The sequence below is a fragment of the Channa argus genome, chromosome 18 (genome assembly GCF_033026475.1).
Source record: "Channa argus isolate prfri chromosome 18, Channa argus male v1.0, whole genome shotgun sequence".
Classification (NCBI taxonomy): domain Eukaryota; kingdom Metazoa; phylum Chordata; class Actinopteri; order Anabantiformes; family Channidae; genus Channa; species Channa argus.
Genome location: NC_090214.1, coordinates 22,094,944 through 22,118,331, shown reverse-complemented (window position 1 = coordinate 22,118,331; position 23,388 = coordinate 22,094,944). Strand labels below are relative to the sequence as shown.

Below are 23,388 nucleotides of genomic sequence, written 5' to 3'. Positions count from 1 at the left end.
ATAAAGTAAAAATCAAAGACTTAGGGTGTGGTTGAAAGCACATAACATTTTTAATAGACTAGAATGTTATGCTTTATTTTTAACTATGTTACATTATTGATTGAAAACAAAATGGTTTATAAAAATGCAAAAAAATCAAACCTTTAATTTTAATCAAACTATGGAGGTGTACCATTGCAATTACAATAAAACTAATAATTTGTACTTGTACATGCCTAGTTCATAAAATATTTTTTGCAACATATTATCTTGTGCATATAACTGAAGATGAAAATGACAAAAGATTGCAGATCATTAAAAAAGATCAGTGGTAACAACGAACATTATCTTTAGATCTTTACATTTTTTTTATTTTTCTATTTCGGAGATATGAAACAAACCACAGCAATGCTTTTTTTATACAAGCTCTATGTTGTTGGCTTTTCTTGAACAACAGATAAGAGCCTTAATGAAATGAATAAATGTGGCTCCAATGAGATTACCACTGGCATTGGTAAATTGGTAAGAGAGCAGTAGTCAAGTAGTCAGGTGTTAATACATAGTTGCTTATACAACATTTTAATGATAGTTTCATTAAATATTTGAACTAAATAGGGCTGTAATTGTTGCGATCTAGTGTCACCAACATTACGAAGACAAATAATGTATTGTTTTAAATATTTGTTAAAGTGTAAAGAGCTGTACCAAGGTATAAAGTAAGTCATGTTAAAGTTAAAAAGAGAACGAAAGAGACAGAGAAAAACAATTAATGCACATGGAGGGAAAAAATAAATGGTCCAAAATCTTAGGTAACTTTTTGTTTTACCATGATAGTAAAATGCTACTGTCTGAAACCTTATCTCATAAAGATCACATAACTTTTCTGAATGACACAAACAAACAAACAAACAAACAAACAAGGCTTGGCCTTTAAGCCCATTAGTTTTTGTTATAACCGTAATGTATATCCGGTGGTCTCCAAGGCCAGTTGTTAAACTGTCAACAAATGTGATATGCATTTCTGATTTTGTAATCCAAATTATTTTGCTTAAACACCCTTTAATTTCTAATATGACCAATCATATCTACATAGTTCCATGAAAATGATTCATGAATAAAACAAAACACAAGTACAAGAAAACATTTAATATTTTAACTAGGAAGATAACAGCTATAGCATGCATAGTTACACACGGATACAAAACATACTTTAAAAACTTAATATTTCAAACGTTAATACAATCAACTTCTTAATTAGTGGTGCAAAGTTTATTCAAAGTCAATGAACAGAAACCATGTTTGCTGCATCACATTAAAGCCCTTGTGTGTTAAATTTGTTTTTAACTTTTGTTAAAATTATTCAACATTTTTAAATTTATAGAAATACAGAGGGCCTGTTGAAAAAAGGGAAGGTCCACTGCTTTTAGTCCAATCTTTGTATTGTGTTTCTTTTTCCTACTATCACTAAAGTCCTACTTTCAAATTCACATAAATGGGCTTTAAGGTGACTTGACAACTGCAAACAAACATCTGTCACAACTGTCCTTTCTATGAATACAATCATTGTGTATAATTTTGTCAAGGTCCAGATATATTAATGGCAAGTAATTGATTAACTCACATTTTAGTGTATAGACTTCAATTTTTGTCCCCAAATCATACAGTAGGGATGAGTAAATAAAAATGTATCTGAACCACCCCTGACCTAATTACTGACATCTTGTGGTTTTCCATATAGCTTTAAATGCCTACATATAGCATCGATAAAATAAAATAAACTTAAAAACATTTTTTTAAACTTATATAATTAAAAAAGTAAACTCACTGTTTACTTAAAGACAACACCCATCCTTGAGTTTAGCTTAAGGCTCTGAACTAGTTTTTTTGAACAAGTTTTGTTCAATTTTCATCATTAAACTAACAACTGTACTTGTATGAGAAACAAAGGATGAAATAAAAATTCATACGTTTCATTGAAATACACTACAAAGGATAGAAAAATAGTTCTGGTACTACAGATGGCAGCAGACTGGCTGGGCTCAGAGAAAGAGGTGGTATGGCTGTTTGGTACGGTGCATCACATGATGAAGCAGCCCCTCTTGGCAGTGTGAGGGTCTCCCTATACACAGAATCATCACAAACATTAATGCTACCATAGAAAACAGTGATACAAAATATTAAAATATTGATGTGGCTGCTGTTTTGGAGGTTTTAAAATATACATCTAATGGGTCTAAAATAGTCAAACATGCGGTACATCCAGAAAGTATTCCCAGAGCTGAACTTTTTCCACATTGTAATGTTACAGCCTTATTACAAAATGATCATTTTCCCTTAAAACTCTACAAACAATACCCCATAATGACAACATGAAAGAACTTAGTTTGAAATCTTTGCAAATTCATAAAAAAAAATAAAAAATATCACATATATAAAAGGTATTCACAGCTTTTGCCATGAAATTCAAAATTGAGCTCTGGTGCATCCTGTTTTCACTGAACATCCTGCTGAAGCACCTTTAACACCAATTACAGCCTCAAGTAATTTTGAGAATGATGCTACAATCTTGGAACATCTATTTTTGGGCAGTTTCTCCCATTCTTCTTTGCAGTTCCTCTCAACCTCCATCAAGATGGATGGGGAGCGTCAGTGCACAGCCAAGCTCCCCAAAGATGTCCAATCGGGTTCAAGTCTGGGTTCTGACCGCGCCACTCAAGGACATTCACAGAGTTGTCCAGTAGCCACTTCATTTGTTATCCTGGCTGTGTGCTTAGGGTCTTTGTCCAAAGATAAACCGTCACCCCAGTCTGAGGTCCAGAATGCTCTGGAACAGGTTTTCACAAAGGATGTCTCATTGCTGTATTTATCTTTCTCTTGATCCTTACTAGTCTCCCAGTTCCTGAAGCCCAAAAAAATCCCCACAGCATGATGCTGCCACCACCCCGCTTTACAGTAGGGATTGGTCAGTCGGTGAGCGGTGGCTAGTTTCCTCCAGACATGACACAGGCCAAAGAGTTCAATCCTTCTTTTATCAGACGAGAGAACTTTGTTTCTCATGTTGAGAGAGTCCTTCCAGCAGGCTGTCGAGGAGTGGTTTCCGTCTGGCCACTCTACCATACAGGCCTGATGGGTAGAATGGTTGTTCTTCTGGAAGGTTTCCCGCTCTGCACAGAGAAACACTGGAGCTCTTTCAGAGTAACCATAGGGTTCTTGGTCACCTCCCTGACTAAGGCCCTTTTCTCTAGATCACTCAGTTTAGCTTGTTTTAGGAAGAATCCTGGTGGTTTGTAACTTCTTCCACTTACAGATGATGGAGGCCACTGTGCTTGTTGGGACCTTCAATGCTGCAGAATTTTTGTGTACCATTCCCCAGGTCTCTGCCTCAATACAATCCTGTCTTAGAGGTATACAGATAATTCCTTGGACACAATGGCTTGGTTTGTGCTCTGACATGCACTGTTAACTGTGGGACCGTATGTAACAGGTGTATGCCTTTCTAAATCATGTCCAATCAACTGAATTTTCCACAGGGGGATAATCAAGTTCTTAAAACATCTCAAGGATGGTCAGTGGAAACCAGATGCACCAGAGCTTAACTTTGAGTGTCATGGCAAAGGGCCATGAATACTTATGTGTGTGTGATTTTTTTTGGTTTTTATTTTTAATTAATTTGTAAAGATTCTGGATGCACTGTAATCTTAAAAATCTAGATAAACACGGATTTTCTAGGTTTACAGAAAGACTGATACTTTGATACACAGCAAATACACCTAATTCAGTCACCTCCTTGTCGGCCCTTATTCCAAAAAATAGAGTTAATCAGAAACCAAGATGTAAAACATAACAGAATAACATAAAATTACAATCAAAAATACATGCGGCACAGTGGCAACATACAGACACTAAAGGTTTTAATGCATGCGGTTGCTGCTGCTGATTTCTACAGCTGCCTGTGTGTTGCTGTAGACAGCTCCAGAGTACAATCTTCCATTTGGGAAAACCTTAAAGCTTGCATTTATAGTGGCTTCAAAATATTGCTGATATTGGCAATGATAATTGTTATTTACAATTTAGATACAATTTATTTATAATAAAGAAAGTGCAAAAGTGTTATACTTTCTGGCACTATAAACTGCTGCAGAGCACTGTTTAACATGTGGAGAGTGGGATCCTATTGACTTGCCTATCCTACTAACAGTGGAATTATGCTTCTGTCGACAAAATGTTAACGCAGATACAGACGTATGATCGGAAAAATTTGCACGTTTCTTTTATACTTGTATGAATATGCTTTGAGCCGGCGTATTTGAGCAACACTGAAACAACCAGCTGTTATAGGCTCCAGCCCCCTACAACACCCCAGCCCCTGCTAGGATTATCAAGTGTTTACCCTGTGTGTATATAAATTTCCATCACAGTCATGAAATTACAAGACCCTGATTGCATCATCTCACCTGCTGGTGGAAGAGGTCTTCCTCAACGGCCTCCACTCCGTTGTCATCATCCTCACCTTGCTGTGTTTCTATTGCTGTTTTGTATGTTGTGGTTCTCTTTGCCACCTCCTGTTGCACACACACAAACACATCAAAAATCTAGTTTCAAGAAAATAGATCTGCCCTTCCACTTTTTTGCCAGAAGAATATTTTTTATATATATATATATATATATATATATTTATTATATTTTATTTTATATTTTATTTATTATATTTTATTTTATATATATATATATGTATATATATATATATATATATGTATATGTATATATATATATATATATATATATATATATATATATATATATATATATATATATATATATATATATATATATATATATATATACATATACATATATATATATACATATATATATATATATATATATATATAAAAAAATAAAAAAAACAAATAAATCTGATGCTGGATGGGTGAACTCCAAGTGGTGAAATCAGATGAACACAAAGCAGAATCTACAGACCCAACAGAAATATTTACATTTGTTCAAAGTATGATTAAATTTTACTCTTAGCATTTTATTTGTTGTAATGACAACTTGTACTCCGTGTACTTTTGAAGGATGTTTAAAATCTTGTTCAAACTTTGCCGCATAGGGAGCAGTGGCCTGAGGGTGGACAATGTTCTGCCCAGCAACAGAATGTTATAAAGCTAATGTTTGATGTATGAAGTTTAGAACTGCATAGGATGGAGACTTGAAACTCTGATGATGTACTTCTCTCTTGCAAGATAATAAAACCCTAAATGACATCCTGGATGTTGAAGCTTCTTTACTGATTACACCTGAGGTGTCCAAGACCAGAAACTGTCACTTTTGCCATGACATTAATGCTGCCGTTCATGGATGACTGCTCTACCACGAATGGTGATATGATGCGTTTGTGTCCAGTCTTACCTCTCCCTGAGGGTTGCTAAGAACCACATGGACATCTTTCCCCGAACCCCAAGAGGACTGATTCTTCCAAACCAAATCTGTGGGAGGTTTGGAGCTCACACCAGCATCTGATGCCCAAATCTGCCAACACACAAAAAAAGATTCAAAATCCCAAATTTCATATTCAACACAGTATTTACATTGATCCACTGATATTTTTCTCAAATTTCAAGATTCAACTGACATTATTCATTGGGAACCTGCTGATCTGTGCTCTAACAATAACCAGAATTCAGTCACTAGCACACCTGCCCCCCCCCCAAAAAATTCCAAAGTATATGTTTTAATTACTATTAACACATGAAGTTATATTGTCTCACTCCACCACTTTACCTCTCTCACTTACGCAAACCAGACAATACATATAGAAATTTTATTTGGACCCATCTTAGCACAAGAGGACAACACACGCACTTGACATGCAAGCATCTGCACAAACCACCTGATGTTTTCATACTTGAATTAAACCATCATTTCACAAACAAGTTGAAATGAAGCAAAGACAAACTCTTACTGTTACTTTCTGTCCAGCCTTAAAGACGTATTTTGGTGTGAACTTGTAGGTGGCTGTAGCATCTTCAACTGTCTTAACGATTTCATAACCCACCATGGCCTGGTCCTGAGAAAGAGTCATTGACACAAAAAAATTGGGTCTAATATAAGTGTTACAGTGAAAGACAAAAAAGTAGTAGCAAGACGTTTCTGCACATAAACACAACATTATAGTGCAACTTTGGAAACTCACCTCATCTCCACTGTTGTACAGGGAGATAAATTTGCCATCTGTGTCAATCTCATTGATGCAGATGGGTCCTGTAGCTGAGGCAGAGTGAGCAATAGACACTGAGCTGCTGGCTTCCTGTTCCTCGACATCAACACGCTTCCTCTTTCCCTGAGTAGTCCGCACACTGTGGCTGCTGGATGAGGCTCTGGACACTGTGACACGAGATGAAGGACTTGGAGACAGCTTCAACCTGAGAGAGGGAAAAACTACAGTAGAATATCCAGCTGGCTACAAAAGCTAAGCAGTGTTTAATGGCGTGACTACTTGCAATTTTTGGGATTCTAACCTTTCTTCTTCTCCCTCCAGGAGTTTACGGTAGGCATTGATCTCCATGTCCAAAGCTAGTTTTACATCCAGTAGCTGTTCATACTCATTTAGCTGCTCCTGCATCTTGGCTTGGATCTCAGCTACCTCACGGTCTTTGTCGGCCAGCAACTTCCGGAATGTGTCTTTTTCCTGAATCAACGCTGTCTCCAGCTCTGTGATACGGTCTCGCCAACCGCGAGTCTAAATGAACGGAGGGCAGAGTCAGCAATGATTCACACGTCACTTTGTAAGTCATTTCATGTGTTATTTAAAACACCTTTGGTCCACAATTCAATAAACCACTGCTCAGTGTCTGTTAAGCAATTATTTTGTAATTTTTGCTGGTGTAAATTCTCTATCATTACCTGAAACTCTCAATGCGTACAGAAAGTGGGGAAAACAGTGGGGTTAACTACACAGATGGCTCTATCAACAAATACAAGCATAGTGGGCAAGGAGAGAGAGAGAGAGAGACAGAGAGAGAGACAGAGAGAGAGAGAGAGAGAGAGACAGAGAGAGAGAGAGAGAGAGAGACAGAGAGAGAGAGAGACAGAGAGAGAGAGAGATTCAACTTCCATCAAAACAGCATGACATTGACCAATCAGGTGTATAACTACATATTCCTGGCAGATAGACCATGCAGTCATAGCAATGAAAGATGCAATTATGAAGAGTTGTAAAATATCAAACTGAAATTCCTGTATTAACTTTTATGTCTTACTTGTCACTAGATAAGCATGTCCTAACAATGTTGTGGTTTTGTGATCTAAAAAATGGCTTAGTCAGCACTACAAACCTAGCTTAAACTGTTAACATTATCTCTCTCTCTCTCTACAAAACATGGGGCAGGTTCACTGGTTCAAATCCCGTTTTCTCCTGTCTACATGTAGAAGTATCCTTTGGCAAGATACTGAACCCCAAGTCCTTAGCGTGAGGTACTTACTTGCAAGTCTCAATAAAAACATCTGTGAAATGACTAATTATAATTAATTATTATAACACAAAGGCATTTTCTAGAACCAACCTGTTACCAACACATAAGATTGATTCAGCAGTGAGATATACATGGTTGGGTTTGGATTTCACAGAGGTGAATGGTCAATGTAGAGCCTAAGAAACCAAATTGTAAAATATTAATGAATAAAAAATATATATAAGATAAGATATTAACCTCCTTTTGCAGTCCTGCAAGCTGAGCAGTGAGGCTCTCAATCCTCAGGGTAGACTCTCTCAGCTCTTCTCTGGCAGTGTTGGCTGATGCTCCGTTCATCTCTGACATCCGACGCAGGTCCTCCAGCTGGAGATAACCACACAGATGGTTTAAGAGTCAGCAACACCAACGATTTCCTTCATTCTCGTCACACTCTCAAAGAGGAACTAAGCAGTATCAGTCACTTCCTGACTTGCAGGAAGTTAGTTAAGTGTTGTTTGGTAAGCTGACTTCTGTGCATATGGTGACTTTATCTTGTATACAGAGAAGTCCCATCATTGCATTTTGGTATTCTACTTTTATAATGACTGTTTTACAGCTACAACCAGTTAAACCACATGCTGTTACAATGGTTTCAGTGTTAAAATAATATTTATCTATGCCAGTCTGCTGCTCAATATCAGGCCAATCATTGAAATAAAAAATATTTTAGATACATAGATATCCCTCTATAGATCTCTCTATCCATCCCTCTCTAGATCTAAATGGTAAATGGCCACTTACATAGCACTTTTATCCAAAGCACAATACAATGTTGATTCCCATTCACACAATCGCACACTGGAAGGTGCTCACCTGACTCAACAGGAGCAACTTGGGGTTCAGTGTCTCCCTCTATATGTTCTGCACTTATATAGCGCTTTTTTACCTATTAGCACTCAAAACGCTTTACACTGCTTCTTATTCACCCATTCGAACTCACAATCACACACACACTCATACACCGATGGGGGAGCTGCTATGCAGCTGGCCAACACTCACCGGGACCCATTAAGTTGGGGTTCAGAACCTAAAGAATCTAAAGACTTTACTTGCTGACCTAAAGGAATTATATAGAAATGGAGAGCCATTCATCATAGCTTTGGATTTAGAAATCTTCATTAACTAGTGTAACTTCCAGTCTTTTTATAGGGTTTACCAATAGGCTCCCTCCCTCGCTCGCTCAAATCTGTAGCTCTGGGGGCACATTTTTGGATTCATACAATAAGCTCAAATTTGGCAGTTATCTGCTGACACCAAAAATTTATGAAATAGCATTTTACCACATAAATGTTTAGTCAAAACCTTTACATGAAACGGATTTTGTGTATGGAAAAAATATACCAGCACTGTGTGCATTTTTGTGAGTGAGTGTGTAATTTCATACTTTGGCCACATAGGTGCCTTCCATGTTGTCTTTGTAGATCTTTATCTGCTCCTCATTCTGAGCCCTCATGTCAGCCAGGGCCTGAGTCAATTTATATTCATACTCCTCTTTTCGCCCAGAGTCCACCTCCACCAGTCGGGTCTCATATCGATGCCTGGCCTCCTTCACTTCCTGTACCACAGAACACATTCAACACCTTCTCTAGACAGGTTGGATTCTGTCCTAAATCACTTAAGCTTACTCTGGTTAGGTTTTACAAAGAAAACTAACAGTGAAATTCATCATTTTAATGCAACAATAAATGGCGGCTCACAAGGAGCAACCCAGATGAAAACCCAAGGTTGTCATGAAAAGTAAAGCTAGTTTTGCTTGCTGTAATCATTCCTTCTATTCATTGTGGCTATTAGTGCATTGGGAAATACATTTTCAATACAAATGATAAGTAATACCCCACAAAGTAACCAAAAAGTCCTTGTTTTGTGCAAAATGACAATCTGACATTCTTTATTAGACTTCATTACAAAGGTTTAAAAACAACTAAGGAGGCATCTTCAAAATCCCTTCATATTACATTTTAAACTATTTTTAGAACCACATTCCTTGTTTCGTTATTACTGTTTAACTGCAGCTCAGTCTTCTCTACTTTGACTTAATAAAATTTAAAATTCTCACCTCCTCGTGCATGCTCTTGCGGAAGTCAATTTCCTCAGTCAGGCTTTGACAGCGATTTTCCAAATCAATGCGAAGGAGCATTTCATTAGCAAGGTCCTTCTTAGCCTGAGCGAAGATTGTGTCCAGCTGATACCCCACCCCACACACACACAAACAAACACATTACTGCTTTCTGAAAAAGTCTAGATGCAAAGGGTTGTCAAGTTTAGCACCTCCACAATAGCACTCAAGAACAAAACCAGCCACTTCTTGATAAAACCTATAGTTAGTTGTAGTCATGCTGCTATAGGTTGGAGGTTTCTTCAGTTAAACAGAGTTTCCCTCTCCATTGTTTCCTTGGGCTTGCTCAAGGGGGATTTGTTGGGTTCTCTCCACGCATCTTTGAAGTCTTTACTTTATTATGTAAAGTACCTTGAGAGAACTTTGTTGTGAATTGGCGATTTATAAATTAAGTTTAATTTAAGTCTTCACAAAGCCATAAATGACATTCAGTTAAAGTTTCAGAATAAAGTAGATTATATTAAAAATACACATATCACAGCTTTAATGATCTTCTGAAGACTTTTAAAAAAAATAAAAATAAACCCCAAAAGTACTCCAGCCTTATCATATTCATATTGCAGATGTGCTGTACCTCCTGCAGCCGTTCTTGCAGGTCACTCAGGGTGGACTCCAAACTCCTTTTCTCAGACAGTGCTGTAGCGAGCATGGCCTCTTTGGAGTTTAGTTGAGCTTCTAAGTCCTTCAACCTGGCCTGGGCTCCTGCTGCCTCAGAGTCCTTTTTGTTGTAGCTGCAAGGAGGACAATGCATGGTGAGTGTATGTGGATGACAGTGTGTGATGGTGGTGAGTTTTAAAACTAGTGATCCCCTGATAATAGAATTCTGGGCCAATACTTATGTTATTACCCCTTTAGTTGCAAGGAAACAAATTAACTTCTACCCTTCATCACATTGTCTCTGAAAACAAATTCAGTGAATCAACCTTTATTACGACCCTTAAATCTTATCTGTCGGTATCTGTACCTTCCTCTTTGATAGAGCTTATAGTTAGAGTCATGCTGCTATAGGCTTAGACTGCTGGGGAACCCACCCCCCCGCAACACTGAGCTCCTTTCCTTCCCTTGACCCTCTCTCCTCTCCTCTCACCCCACAATTGTCACCACTGTATGACATTAACTTTGTTGGTTCTTCATCCAGTAGTTGTCTTTGTCCTTGACTTTCTCCTTCTCTGTCTCCCTCTCTCTGTCCCTTTCTGCAGGTGTCCCTGGCTTTCAAGCTGTGTGTGTGTGTTAGAGCCTGGTTCTGCTGGAGGTTTCTTCCGTTAAAGGGAGTTTTTCCCTTCTCCACTGTTGCCTTGGGCTTGCCCAAGGGGGGAATTATTGGGTTCTCTAGCCATCTTTATAGTCTTGACTTTATTCTGTAAAGTGCCTCGAGATGACTTGTGAATTGTCGCTGTATAAATAAAGTTGAATTGAATACCTGACGAGAGAGCAGCTGGAGGTGTGTATTTGCATCTGTATGATAATTTAAAACTAATGACAACGCTACATCTCTCTGGGTTTGCTGTCCATCTGACCTGTTGTTTCTGCACTAGCTGTATGCTGCTCTCCTTCAGCTAGCAACACTGGTTGAAGCCTGGAAATACAATCACAAGAAAAAAAATACTGGCATAGTTTACAATTTCTTGATTTTCGGCATAAATTGTCACGAAAAGTAATTTGATCTTCAGTCACCAGAGTCAGCAAACAATATTTCTAAACTGGCACAGCAGCTGATGTAAAAAAAAAAATTATTGAAATGGTTTTGCTTCATTGCCAAGCCTTACGATGACTTACTTCATCAAGCCTGACTTATATCATGCAGGATTTAAGATATTTGTTTTTACACATCAGAACTTCTCTTGCCCCTAAATCCTCAAACTTATCATCGCATTTAAATGAAAAATTATTTGCAAATGTCATCAACCCATATTTTATTCACAATAGAACATAAACACATTTCAGATGTTGAAACAGACATTTTACCATTCCATGGAAAATATTAGCTCATTTTGAATTTGATGGCAGCAACACATTTCAAAAAAGTTGTCCATCATCCTCCTTCTTATAACTACTGTAAATTTCTGGAAAGTGAGACCTGTTTCTGGAATTTTAGGAAAGGAATGTTGTTCCATTCTTGTCTGATGCAGGATTTTAGTTGCTAAACAATCCTGGGCTTTTGTGGCTGGATTTTTTGTTTTATGATGTGCCAAATGTTTTCTATTGGTGAAATGTTTGGTCTGCCGGCAGACCAGTTCAGCACCTGGACTCTTCTCCTGTGAAGCCCTGCTGTTGAGCTTCAAGATCTGACATTTGAAAAACAACGAGACAGTAAATTGTGTATTTGCTGGCTGCTCATTCAGGACAAATATTTTCAATACTTTTTATTCACACACAAACAGTAAACATAAATTACCTTCATTCAAAGATTTTAAAACAAGTGTAGCATGTTTATTAGACAGTTCTAAAGACGTAGGACCTGGTTGCTCAACTGATGTATCATACTCTCAAGTTGAAACTGAATCTGTGTCAGAAAATGATGTTGCGGATAAAACTCTGCCAAAATTGATGGAGAAAAAAAATTTGCTGTATTACTGCTGAAACTTCAATGTGTCTTTCACACTCCAGCCAAACAATAGCTATTGGAAGAATTAGGTTTTTTGCTCAGTTCTGCATGTGTACCAATCACAAAGCGTACGGTTACCCAAGTCTTCAAAAGCCATCATCTGCAGGTCAGTCAGGCTGTTACTGATGAACCTGCGAACTCTGTGTGTGTTTCTAACCCTGTGGTTCAAGTTTTGGGAAAGTGTGGCCCAGTTGCCACATGTTTTAGAAGGAAACAGTACTACAGACTCAATTTCAATGTTGTAGAGCCCATTGAGTATTTTCTATCTTTAGATCGCAGGAGATCATTTCATCCCCTTATTATAGTTACTGCAAGAAATATTAAGTCACAATCACATATTTGACAAGGTAATTGAGAAACAAATAGCTCACGAAAATACAGAGAGTTTATGTGGTATATAAACTGTGTACAAGTCTTTTCGAGATGGTGAGCCTCATAAAAACAATAGCTTTCTAGCTGTTCAGGAGTTGAGGATTCATTACACTCTACATCAACGAGTTTGAGGTCCTCCTGTAATCCTCTTGGGACATCACGTAAAAAACTGTGTGGCATATACGGGGTCCTGGACAATTTGCCACCTGGTTCTCATTCAGCTCTCTCTCATCTATTTATTTAGCAGTTCTTTGTAAAAGTGAAGATTTAAAAACATTTGGGTTTGAAAGAGTGTGGGATCTACTGTTGAAAGACGAGGTAATCTTGGAGCAACGTGGTGTCTACATTGCTAAGTTAAACAAATGTGTTAAAGGCACTGTGAATTGTGTGATAGCAGACAATTTAGGAGCCCATGGTCGTGCAGGTTTTGTAGAAAGTTTTTCTGGAGAATACATTTGCAGGTTTTGTGTAGCAAAAAGAAAATCAGAAATTCAGTCATTAACTGCTGGTGTTATTCAATTTAGAACACAGGAACTTCATCAAGCACATTTAAAATCTGCCCTGGAAATTGCGAGTCTGCGCTGTGGTGTTAAACGTGATTGTGTTTTAAGTAAGAATCTCAAACATTTCCATGCAGCTATCCCCCAGACATTGTACATGACTTATTTGAGGGTATCATACTAGTGGAGCTTGCTCATTGTTGAGCTACTTTGATCTCCAAAAAATACTTCACATTAGATAAGCTTAACAACTTGATCCAAAATTTTGATTACAGATGGGGAGATAAAACTAATCGTCCTCAACAGATACCACAGACTTTTTCAGGAAGGAAACATATCGGAGGAAATGCCCACGCAAATTGGGCTTTGCTTTGATTATTGCCTTTCATTATTGGTCCCATCATTCCAGAGGATGAACCAGTCTGGCATGTCATTTTGTATCTTAAAGACATAGTGGAGCTTGTTGTAGCCCCGTCCATTCTGATGAAGCAATCTCATATCTTGAATGCAAAGTTAGTGAACACCGCCAAAGATACAAAGAGCTGTTTCCAAACCTAAATCTTTTGCCAGAGCATCATTATTTAGAGCACTACCCTTTGATAATTGGCCTCTTTGGACCTCTTGTTCATAAGTGGACAATGAGGTTTGAAGCAAAACACAGTTTCTTTTAACAGATTGCTCGTTTTTATGATTGAAGATTGAATCCTATTGGGTTCCCTGCAAACTATTGTTAAAGCTGACAACACGTGTAATATGAACAAAGTCCATATTTTCAGAGCTCCTTTAAATACCAATATATACATTAACTTTATTTCCCCTATTTAGGCCTACTACAGTGAAAGACTATGGCCCCTGTAAGACTGAGGGTCATCCTTGATTACAATGATGCCAGAAAGCTCATTCTACCAAGAGGGTTTCCAGACTTCTTAGAGGAATTGTGCCAGACTATAAGGACAAGTTTTGGATTGCAAGAAGAGATTCGCCTTCAGTACCAAGATGCAGACTTTGGAAATGAGTTTATCAATTTATCAGACATTTCTGAAATAAGTGACAAAGCCAATCTTGAAGTGATATACCTGCAAGAAAATGTAGATGAAGATGCCACAACACATTCTCCAGTGGTACCTGGCCCATCAGACACCTCATCAGTTTCCTCAGAAACAGATTATACAGAGCCTTTTTCATCTACATCTACTGATTCTTCACCATCTACAAGACACTTTGTTTGGCCAAGAGTTTTCACCATTGTGTCTGATGCAGCACTTGAACTTGAAAGGGCAAATGCCGAGTACAAGAGAAGTGGAGCTTTTTTGAGTCCGTCACCAAAACTGAAATCACACATTTTGAAGAGATTGGCAGAAGAAATCATTAAGTTCAAAGCTTACCCAACTGACAATGATTTGAATGATGTTCCAGAGGCTGTTAAAACTCATCCTTGCTTGAGAGAACAGGGATCTTTCAATGGCTGTTATGGGTGGAAGATATGTCTCAAGTATAAAATGGCCAACTTCCAGACCAAACTATGAGGCCGTGGGTGTGCTGAAGTAGAGATAAATTAATTGAAAAACAAGGCCACCGACAAAAGAAGCCTAGCAACATTGAATGTGAAAAAACCAATAAGAGCTGAAGTGAACTACTGTCCAGAGCATCTAAAAAGGAGAAACCTCTGATAGTCTCGAACAGGAGAGAATTGCAATGCTGTCAGAATTTAAAAAGAGAAATAATGACCTTATAGTGACTGAGAAAATGGAGAAGACTTTCTCATACAGAAGACAAAAAGTTCTTCAAGGACCACCCATGATTGCAGACTTTGAGAGCAGATGGCCAGCTCCATTTACTGCAAAGTAGGTACATATCCTGTATTACATTTACTTTGAAGTGTCTCATAATGTGCTCACCCACGAACATTTAGAAGAACAGAAAATTAAGTTCTAAAACAGGCAAGAAACGAGTCTTCTATGCTAGTTATTTTCATTCTTTTGTATACACAGGTAATGTGTATTGTTTGTTTTTTCCAGATTGATAAGGAGTTGATGCAGATTTCCACTGTCCCCCTCCCGACATCGTTTGCCGAGCTTGACAGATACATTCAACGATTGACGGAAGTCATTGCACTGTGTAAAGGTGGTATAGCTGGAAGAAGAATAAGACAGGCCATGCTCGCCATTTCTAAGGTTTGTGTCATGCTTTTTGTTTTTTGGTAGTACTGTTGCCTTTTCATTCACTCATACATTTTCTTATTTTATTTTCTGATCCCACAGGATGACAATGTACATACTAGAAGAGCTTGCATCCTTAGGTCTTTATGCGCCTACCTTAATGAAGACCATGAAAAACTAGTGAAGGAATAAGTGGTTCGTTACGCAGAAAATACCCACATACCCTGTACTTCTGCTGTTTACTTTTTTCTTTTCATATTTATATTATTGCTATTTGAGTGTATTGGTTCTTCAAAGCCCTCAGGAGATAGTAGAAAGCTAGATTTTATGATGGGAGAGATTACTAACTGGTGCATGTGTGCTCCCTAGCAACTTCATTGGGTAAACTTATATAAACCAATACAGCTCTGTTTTAAATACCATCTTTACAAGGTTATATTTTAATTTGTAAGCAATATCACTGTCAAAGTGATATTTCTACTATGCATTTATTATTTAGGCCATAGCTGGGGGTTTGTGTGAGTGAGGTTTTATTTAAGATGACTACAGCAGTTGTACATGCCTCAATTTTAATTATTTGGAATATATGTTTCATTTAATCTTTGAGTCTGTCTTGCTACACTTTATCTTGTGTGCTTAGATGGAATTTCATCTTTCAAATGACCCTTCTTGTATTTAATCCAACAGGACACAGACTTTGAGGCACATAGTAACATGGAGCAAACAGTAATGAGAGTGTATGTCATACTGAAGGATGCTGCGCTGCCTGACGATGACCCACATGACATTGGTGTCCTCTTTGAAGGTGTGGAAGTACTCACTGGCTTGTGCTCTGTTATTTGGACTCATTTACTGTTTGGACCTAAGCTACCCAGCAGAGCTTGAATGCACTTTTGAAGTCCTACAGAAGATCTTTCTTAATCTTGATGGATAAAGGTTGTCATCCAAGGTTCAGTTCCTCAAAAACAAGCTTCTTGAGTAAATGACCTTGAACAAGACTCAAGTCAAACACTTTTTGAGTAATGCATTTTTGACCTTCAAGAGTGAACTTGAAGTTCTAGTTTTTGTATTGCCACAATGGAGTTTCCCCCTCTGAAATATCAGGCTTTTTTTTTTCTTCAATTCACAGAATACAACAACACAGGGGAATTACAGGAATTTCTTTTGTTGTATCTTTAGACTGATTATTTTGTACCTCAGAGTAATTGGGATTTTTTTTTTTTTTTATTGCCCGTGTGTCTCTTGGTTTTGTGTAAAATATTTGAAATGTTAAAATACTCTTGCACTCAATTCTGAGTTTACTTTTATGATGGGCATGTTTTTAGCTCAGATGTTACTGAAAAGGTTTGTTGATGTCCGAAGCTTTGAAACATCAATTTAATGTTTGTTTCTGTATTGTTGGTAAATGGCTTGTTAAAAAATAACACTGAATGTTTTTGTTTTAATATCTAAATGACCAAATTCAACATTTTGCAAGATACATAATTGGTTTCTTAAAGCCACTACAGTTATGAAATTAGAATACAAATACTCATTTGCAATTAACTTTACTAAAATAGTAGTTGTGACACTGGTATTTGGAACGAACCTGCAAGCACTCGCATCTCAGATTAATAATATGTAGTGGCTTTGGCAAGTTGTCTTGCATGTTGGTACCCTGTAAACACTGAATCAACTAATGTGTGTAATTTGCTTAACTGTTATTTAGCCCAGCTATGTGTTAAACATTGAAATTGGATATACATCTTTCTCATAATAGACAGTGTTACTGTGATCCTAATTTGTGGCCTATGACAACACACAGTACAACAAACGTGACATGGTCCTAAAGAAAACAAGCCATTGTTCATGTATGTTAGTCAATTATTGTAAAACTGTTTTTGTTTTCATCTTTGTATTTTTGTTTAATTTGTCATTTCATGACATTTGTACATGTACAATTTGACTAAAATAAATCTAATTGAATCAAGAAAACAGGCTTGTTAGTTCATTGAACAAAAGGGATTTCAGGGGAATGCACAAGGAACTAAGAAGTTCATTTAACAAGATTAAACTTTGTTGTGCTAAAGTGGGTTACTGATGTAGAGCAAACTAGAAATACATTTACTAGCCTAACCAAAAAAAAAACATTTAAATACAACAAAATGATAATAGATTGGATGAACATAATACAATTATTTCTTATCAACAGCTATATGTAGTGGTCAATTAACATGTTCAAGATGGGCCTTGTTTACTTCGTTTGATTAGATTAAAAGGTGCTATGATAAAATCATGTTCATTGAACATCTTATTTTTTTGAGTGTATTGTGCAGTATGGGTTTATGGAGTTATGCAAGCTACGCCAACATATATTGTGCATATAAAGAATTCTCAATATATTCATAAATAAATATATGTTTTGTATTTTTCTAGTAGGTACATCATTTTGACTTGTTCATTTTATAAGTAGTTCACAAGCCTAAAAAAGTGTGGGCACCCCTGCCTAGAGAGTGCGGCATTTCTGGATCACGTTCACTTATTGCTTCTTCTTTGCACAATACAGCTTTAACTTATAATTGTGGACTGCATGGCGAACAGTGTTCACAGACAGTGACTTCTGGAAGTGTTTCTGAATGATGTCCAGTAGAGTCATATGCACCCAGTTTTGACTTTTGGTCTTGTCCCTTGTGCAGAGAGTTTCCTTCCCATTGTCTGAATCCTTTGATATTATATACTGTAGGTGGGATCATCAAAGTCTTTGCAATTTTACGCAGAAACACTGCCGCAGTTTGTGACAGATTGGTGAACCTCTGCTCATTCATACCTCCGAGAGGCTCTGCCTCTCTGAAATGCCTCTTTTATACCCAGTCATGTTACTGACCATATACACACAAACAAACAATAAATAAATCACCCTTTCTTTGGGGCAATCTTATTCCTTCCTTAAAGCTCAGGCCTTTTAACAGAGGCCTGGGAGCATGAGGGTCCTGCACAACATTTGTTGTTCCTGGAATCTGCTGGAGCCACTCTCCCAGTCCCAGCTGTCCCAGCTGTCCATGTTACCAAAGGTATCACTTGTGCCTTCACCTTCCACATCTTTTTTAACTGTTCTTTCAGCCCTTGGTAATTCTCGAGCTCCTTCTTCCTGATGTTGATATGACTTTGAATTGCTGCATCTACCACTAGAGCCTTGTTCTTCTGTTTGTCCACAACTAATAAATCAGGTTCTTTGTCAATTACCAGTGCGTCAGTCTGTATCTGCAAGTCCCACAGGACCTTCAGTCATTTTTAACCACCTTTGGACGTGTGTCCCATTTTGACTCTGGAACTTCCAGCCTGTACTGGGCACAGATTTTTTTGTTACACTAACAGCGACTTCTTCGGTGGCCCGTATCGTGCTGAGATTTGTCCCTTCATGAGGGCTCCTGATCTTCTTTCCATTGCTCCTCTGGTTTCTGCAGAAATTGTGCATTCAATGTCTCGTTCACTCCTGGCATACAGCTTGAAGTCATCCACGTAGAGACGGTGGCTGATGGTTGCTCCATTCTGTAGTTGATATCCATAACCACTCTTGTAGATGTCTGGCTGAGGGGATTTTGGCTTCTTCAGAACAGCAGCGGGGACAGAGCATCTCCTTAGTATATGCTGCACCTGATGTGAACTTGTGCAATTGGATTGAAGTAGGCTTTTAGGGTTGTCTTCTACTTTCACATTGAGTTCTCAAAGAAGGCTCATCGTGTTGATCTTGTATAGTTCCAACGTGTGAGGCGGTGAGTCGTAGGTTTTCTTGTAGACAATCCAGGCAGTGCACAGGTTGGTATTTCTGTTCTTGCAGTCTCAAGTGATTTCTCTGTCTGTGTGCACATATATATATATATATATATATATATATATATATATATATATATATATATATATATATATATATATATATATATATATATATATATATATATATATATACATATATATTTATACACACACACACAACATGTATGTCTATATGCATATAGACACACATACACGCGTGTGTGTCAAAGTGGAGTCACGAATGGTCAACTGGCAAAGACAAATGGCACAGGCTGTCACTGCCACCTGTGTTCCTCACAGTACTTCTTCTGTTCAATAACAACAAATCCAATAATTGTGCAGAAAGAACTTTTATACTGCAGATTTCTTTATACTGTACTTTGGAATTGTATATACTGGAGAAATAATTTTTTCCTCAAATTTGGTTTCACACACACAACTAAAAAGAACTTCAAAACATGTTTCTAATAACATTGCTTTGCGTTTATTGTGGAAATCTTGCTTGACTAACAGCTCACTCAAGACTTAAACTGAATTTTAATTCTAAAAAATACCCTATTCAAGCTAAACATGTATGAGTACACCAACAGTTGCGGCTATAAGGAAAGCAAATACGTATTTGAGAAGATTATGGGTACTACTTCAAGAATAAAATATTAAATACTAAAAATACGTTCTGCCATTTGGAATGAGCACTCAAATTCTGCACCACTGCCCTCCGGGTGTTCTGACAGTTTCGTACATGCCTTCTTTAGGACCATGATTGCACCATGCAATCTTCAATGTTCGCGGGATCCATTCTATTCCAACAACAACTAGGTTTTCTGGTTTGTTAACAATTCAAGCTACACTTATTTAGCATTCATGGACAAGATTTTAAAGTCCGTGGTTTGACATTTTCTACTCATCAAAACAGACAATAGTGGGCGGGTAATTTAATGGGCACTGTCAATCCTTTTAATACATTTTTTTTATATAAATTGTTATGAACCAATAAAAACAAAGTGGTTTTCTATATGGGCTGAGTTTGAATGACGCGTAGAGCGTCGTTAACGTTAGGTCCCCCTTGACGATTTTAACGTTGCGTGCGTGATGTTGCAAAAGGGGCTCGAAAATCAAAGTCAGCCTGTTTTTGACTAATGACTCTAAATTCTCTGTAACACGTTTAATACGTTAAAGTCTTACTTCTGTAGGAGCTGCTCATGGTCGTTCTTGAGCTTTCCCAGCTCAATCTGCAGCCAGGCCCGCTCCTTGGAAGAATCATCCAAACACCTCCTGGCGTCGGCTAACTCAGTTTCATAGAGCGCTTTCAGACCGGTCACCTCTCGACTCCTCACTTCTTCCTTCTCGCTGATTTGCAAGTGGAGTACGTGGTTTTCAGACTCCAAACTTCGAACTTTGTCAATGTAAACGGCCAGGCGGTCGTTGAGGTCCCTGAGCTGTTGTTTCTCCTGCAGCCTGGTTATCCTTGTTGGGCTCAGCGGTGTGCCACTGCCACACGTGCTTCGCTGGCCGGTCGGAGTCGCAGCCGCGGTCGCCATTGTAGAAGAGTGACTAAAAACCGAACGAAACACTCAAATTAAAACAACACCGATTGTACAGACGTTTCGATGTAGTTTCGACGGCTCAATAACAATAACCCTGCATGTGAACTATATCCTTCCTTTCTTAGTGGAATGAAAGAGGGGGACGCTTCCTAATATGGCGGCTCATTGAAAAATTTACGTTATGTACCACTAGCCAATGGCATGGCTCAACGCAATGCGCTCTTTCGACTTCAACTTTTGGGTTTGTTTGTAAGTGTAACTGACACATGCCGAAAACCACCCAAGCAGGCGGAGTGTATACGGGGATTCAACGGGCTAACCCTGGTCATTGAATCCTAGCGTCCCGGCGAATATAACAAGCGCCGTCCTTCTGTTTGATAACGGCCACTGAATTCGTTTCATTGTATAAACACATTTTTTGAATAGTTGCTGTATTAAGTGACCAAGAGAGATAACGCATTTGGTATTTTGTTACCTTTTTTACCGTAGAACAAGTAAATGAATACAAAATAATTATTCAATTTACAATTAAACATTGAAGACATGGACTTTATGGATAATTAACGAGGAACATTTCTTATACAGAAAGTAGATAAGAAGCCAAACCACACGTTGGAAACGTTATAAAAAACTAAGATAATCTCCCGAGGGAAATTCAATTTTCACAGAAACACCATAAAAGGCAAGGTATAGAACAAATATAAGGCATGGTGCGGGGTTAAAAAAACAAAAATACACCCCATTGTATTTTACACATGCAAATGGGTTGTTTACAGTCATGTACTTAATTTATTGTCCCCTTATTTTAGAAGCGCAACAAATAAAACTTTTTTTTTCATCAACAAAATATTTGTTGCCCAATTAGCTAAATTTTTACATAGCAGTTATTTCTTATCATCTTAGGATTGGATTCAATTAGCAAGGAATGCACAAAAAAATTTTAAAATTTTTTGTTAAGTATGGGAGTACACATACAAATAATTGATCTACTATTCTACTGCCATAGTTACAGCCGATGATAAAAGGACATTTGCACTAGATGAATGTACATTGTTGTTTTGACTAGGTTTGGGATTAACTTTGCATCCCCAAGCGTAAGAGGATGCAAACTTACCCTAAATCATAAAGCATAATAACATTCCACAATCAACTAATACAGTTGTTTTATCTTCAGTAGTAGCAAAAATAGTCAGAGAGTGTATATTTCAAAAAGTTATAGTAAAATATAGATGATTGAAAAGTGCAAAAGTCTGCATCCCCATTTTTATTTTATTTTTTGTCCTTTCGGCTTATCGCTTAATAAATCAATTAAAATTAAATTTAGCTAATTCCACTAATTAATAAACTTTAATTAATTTCACTTTGATGGCAATGAGTTGTGATAAGGGGATGATTGATCACATATGGTTGAGGATGCATAAAATCAATGGGCTAATCAGGGGAAAGATTGCAGTGGCCAGTCTTGGGGGCGGCTGTAGCTCAATTGACCATGGACCACAGGGTCAGTGGTTCAATCCCCACTCCTGGCTACAAGTTGAAGTGTCCTTGGGCAAGACATTGAACCCCAAGTTGCTCCCGGTGGGTCAGGTGAGCACCTTGCATGGCAGCCACCGCCATCGGTGTGTGAGTGTGTGTGTGAATGGGTGAATGGGAAGCTATATTGTAAAGCGCTTTGGATAAAAGCGCGATATAAGCGACTATTTACCATTTACCAGTCTCATCATCTTCTGTCTGTGAGCCAAAAAACATTTCATAATAACTTCAGTCTTAACAAGCAGAAATCCTAACAAACAGCTGTCAACAATGTAGACTGTAGCCATGAATAGGCCATGAATAAGCCAGGCAGGTGGTGGTGGTCTTGATGTCAGCACAAGGCTACTCCTGACATGTTCAACTTGTATACATGAAAGGTGGGATATGTTTTGAGTGATCAGTGCAGACACACTGTCTGACTTCTACAGAACTGATGACCCACAAAACAAGATGCAAGCTTTTTGATCTCCAGGAAAAGAGGAAGGTCTGAAGTAGATGGCTATGTTTTTTTTATATCAATCAGCATGCAGGTGCAGGGGTACTGTGTTTGTTGGCCCATCTCTCATAGTCACGGATGGGCTGAAGTAGGTTCAGCAACTCTTTTCTAGACTAGATGGCATCTCTGGACTGAGGTTTGGGCAAATGGTACAACTGCCTTTGATTCCTAGATTACAAACAGGGCAGACTGTTTGCCATAAACTATCTAAAAAGGAAACAGTCCCAGGGTAGAGGAAGGCAGGGAATTATGACCAGACCACGTTCTTAGCCCATGATGTTAGGTTCCGGGAACACAGGAGTCAGAGTCTGGTCTCCGGATCTTGATTTAATCTGTCAGTCTGACCATTAGAATGGGAAACTGTCAAACTGATGGCGATCAATAGCAGCCTGCCAAACCTTGTCCAGAAATTAGTTGTGGGCCATGGTTGGAGACAATTGTCATGGGGGAGGCCATAAAGATGGAAGACATCTTGGGTGATGATATCAGATAGGAGGAGCATTTTAGAAAATGGCTCCTTTTCTAAAATAGGCCATTTTAGAGAGAAGAAGGCATAAGGTGGATCCTTTTAACAGGCAGGGTCAAACATGATGCCATCAGCCAGTTAGCTAGCTGGGTTTGGATATGTGATTTTATTGCTACAAAGTTCTTTATTCTTTATTCTTTATAAAAAGCAAACATTGAGGGAAAAGAAATGCAGCAATTCCACAGCCCAGCTCTTCTGACACATTATCTGACACCTCCTAGTATATACAATATATATACAATATATATA

The 23,388-nt window shown here is 38.0% G+C and overlaps 1 protein-coding gene across 1 annotated transcript; it reads right to left on the bottom strand.

Moving 5' to 3' along the window:
• Positions 1 to 1,110: 1,110 nt before the first annotated feature.
• Positions 1,111 to 20,760, bottom strand: lmnb1 (lamin B1). The gene is made up of 11 exons (XM_067484493.1): positions 20,223 to 20,760; positions 10,184 to 10,340; positions 9,550 to 9,675; positions 8,878 to 9,048; positions 7,692 to 7,817; positions 6,501 to 6,721; positions 6,176 to 6,404; positions 5,945 to 6,049; positions 5,392 to 5,511; positions 4,434 to 4,541; positions 1,111 to 2,098 (listed from the first exon to the last, which is right to left on the bottom strand). Exons 1-11 carry the CDS (start codon positions 20,576 to 20,578, stop codon positions 2,057 to 2,059), a joined length of 1,761 nt encoding a protein of 586 aa, XP_067340594.1. The 5' UTR covers positions 20,579 to 20,760; the 3' UTR covers positions 1,111 to 2,056.
• Positions 20,761 to 23,388: the final 2,628 nt, after the last annotated feature.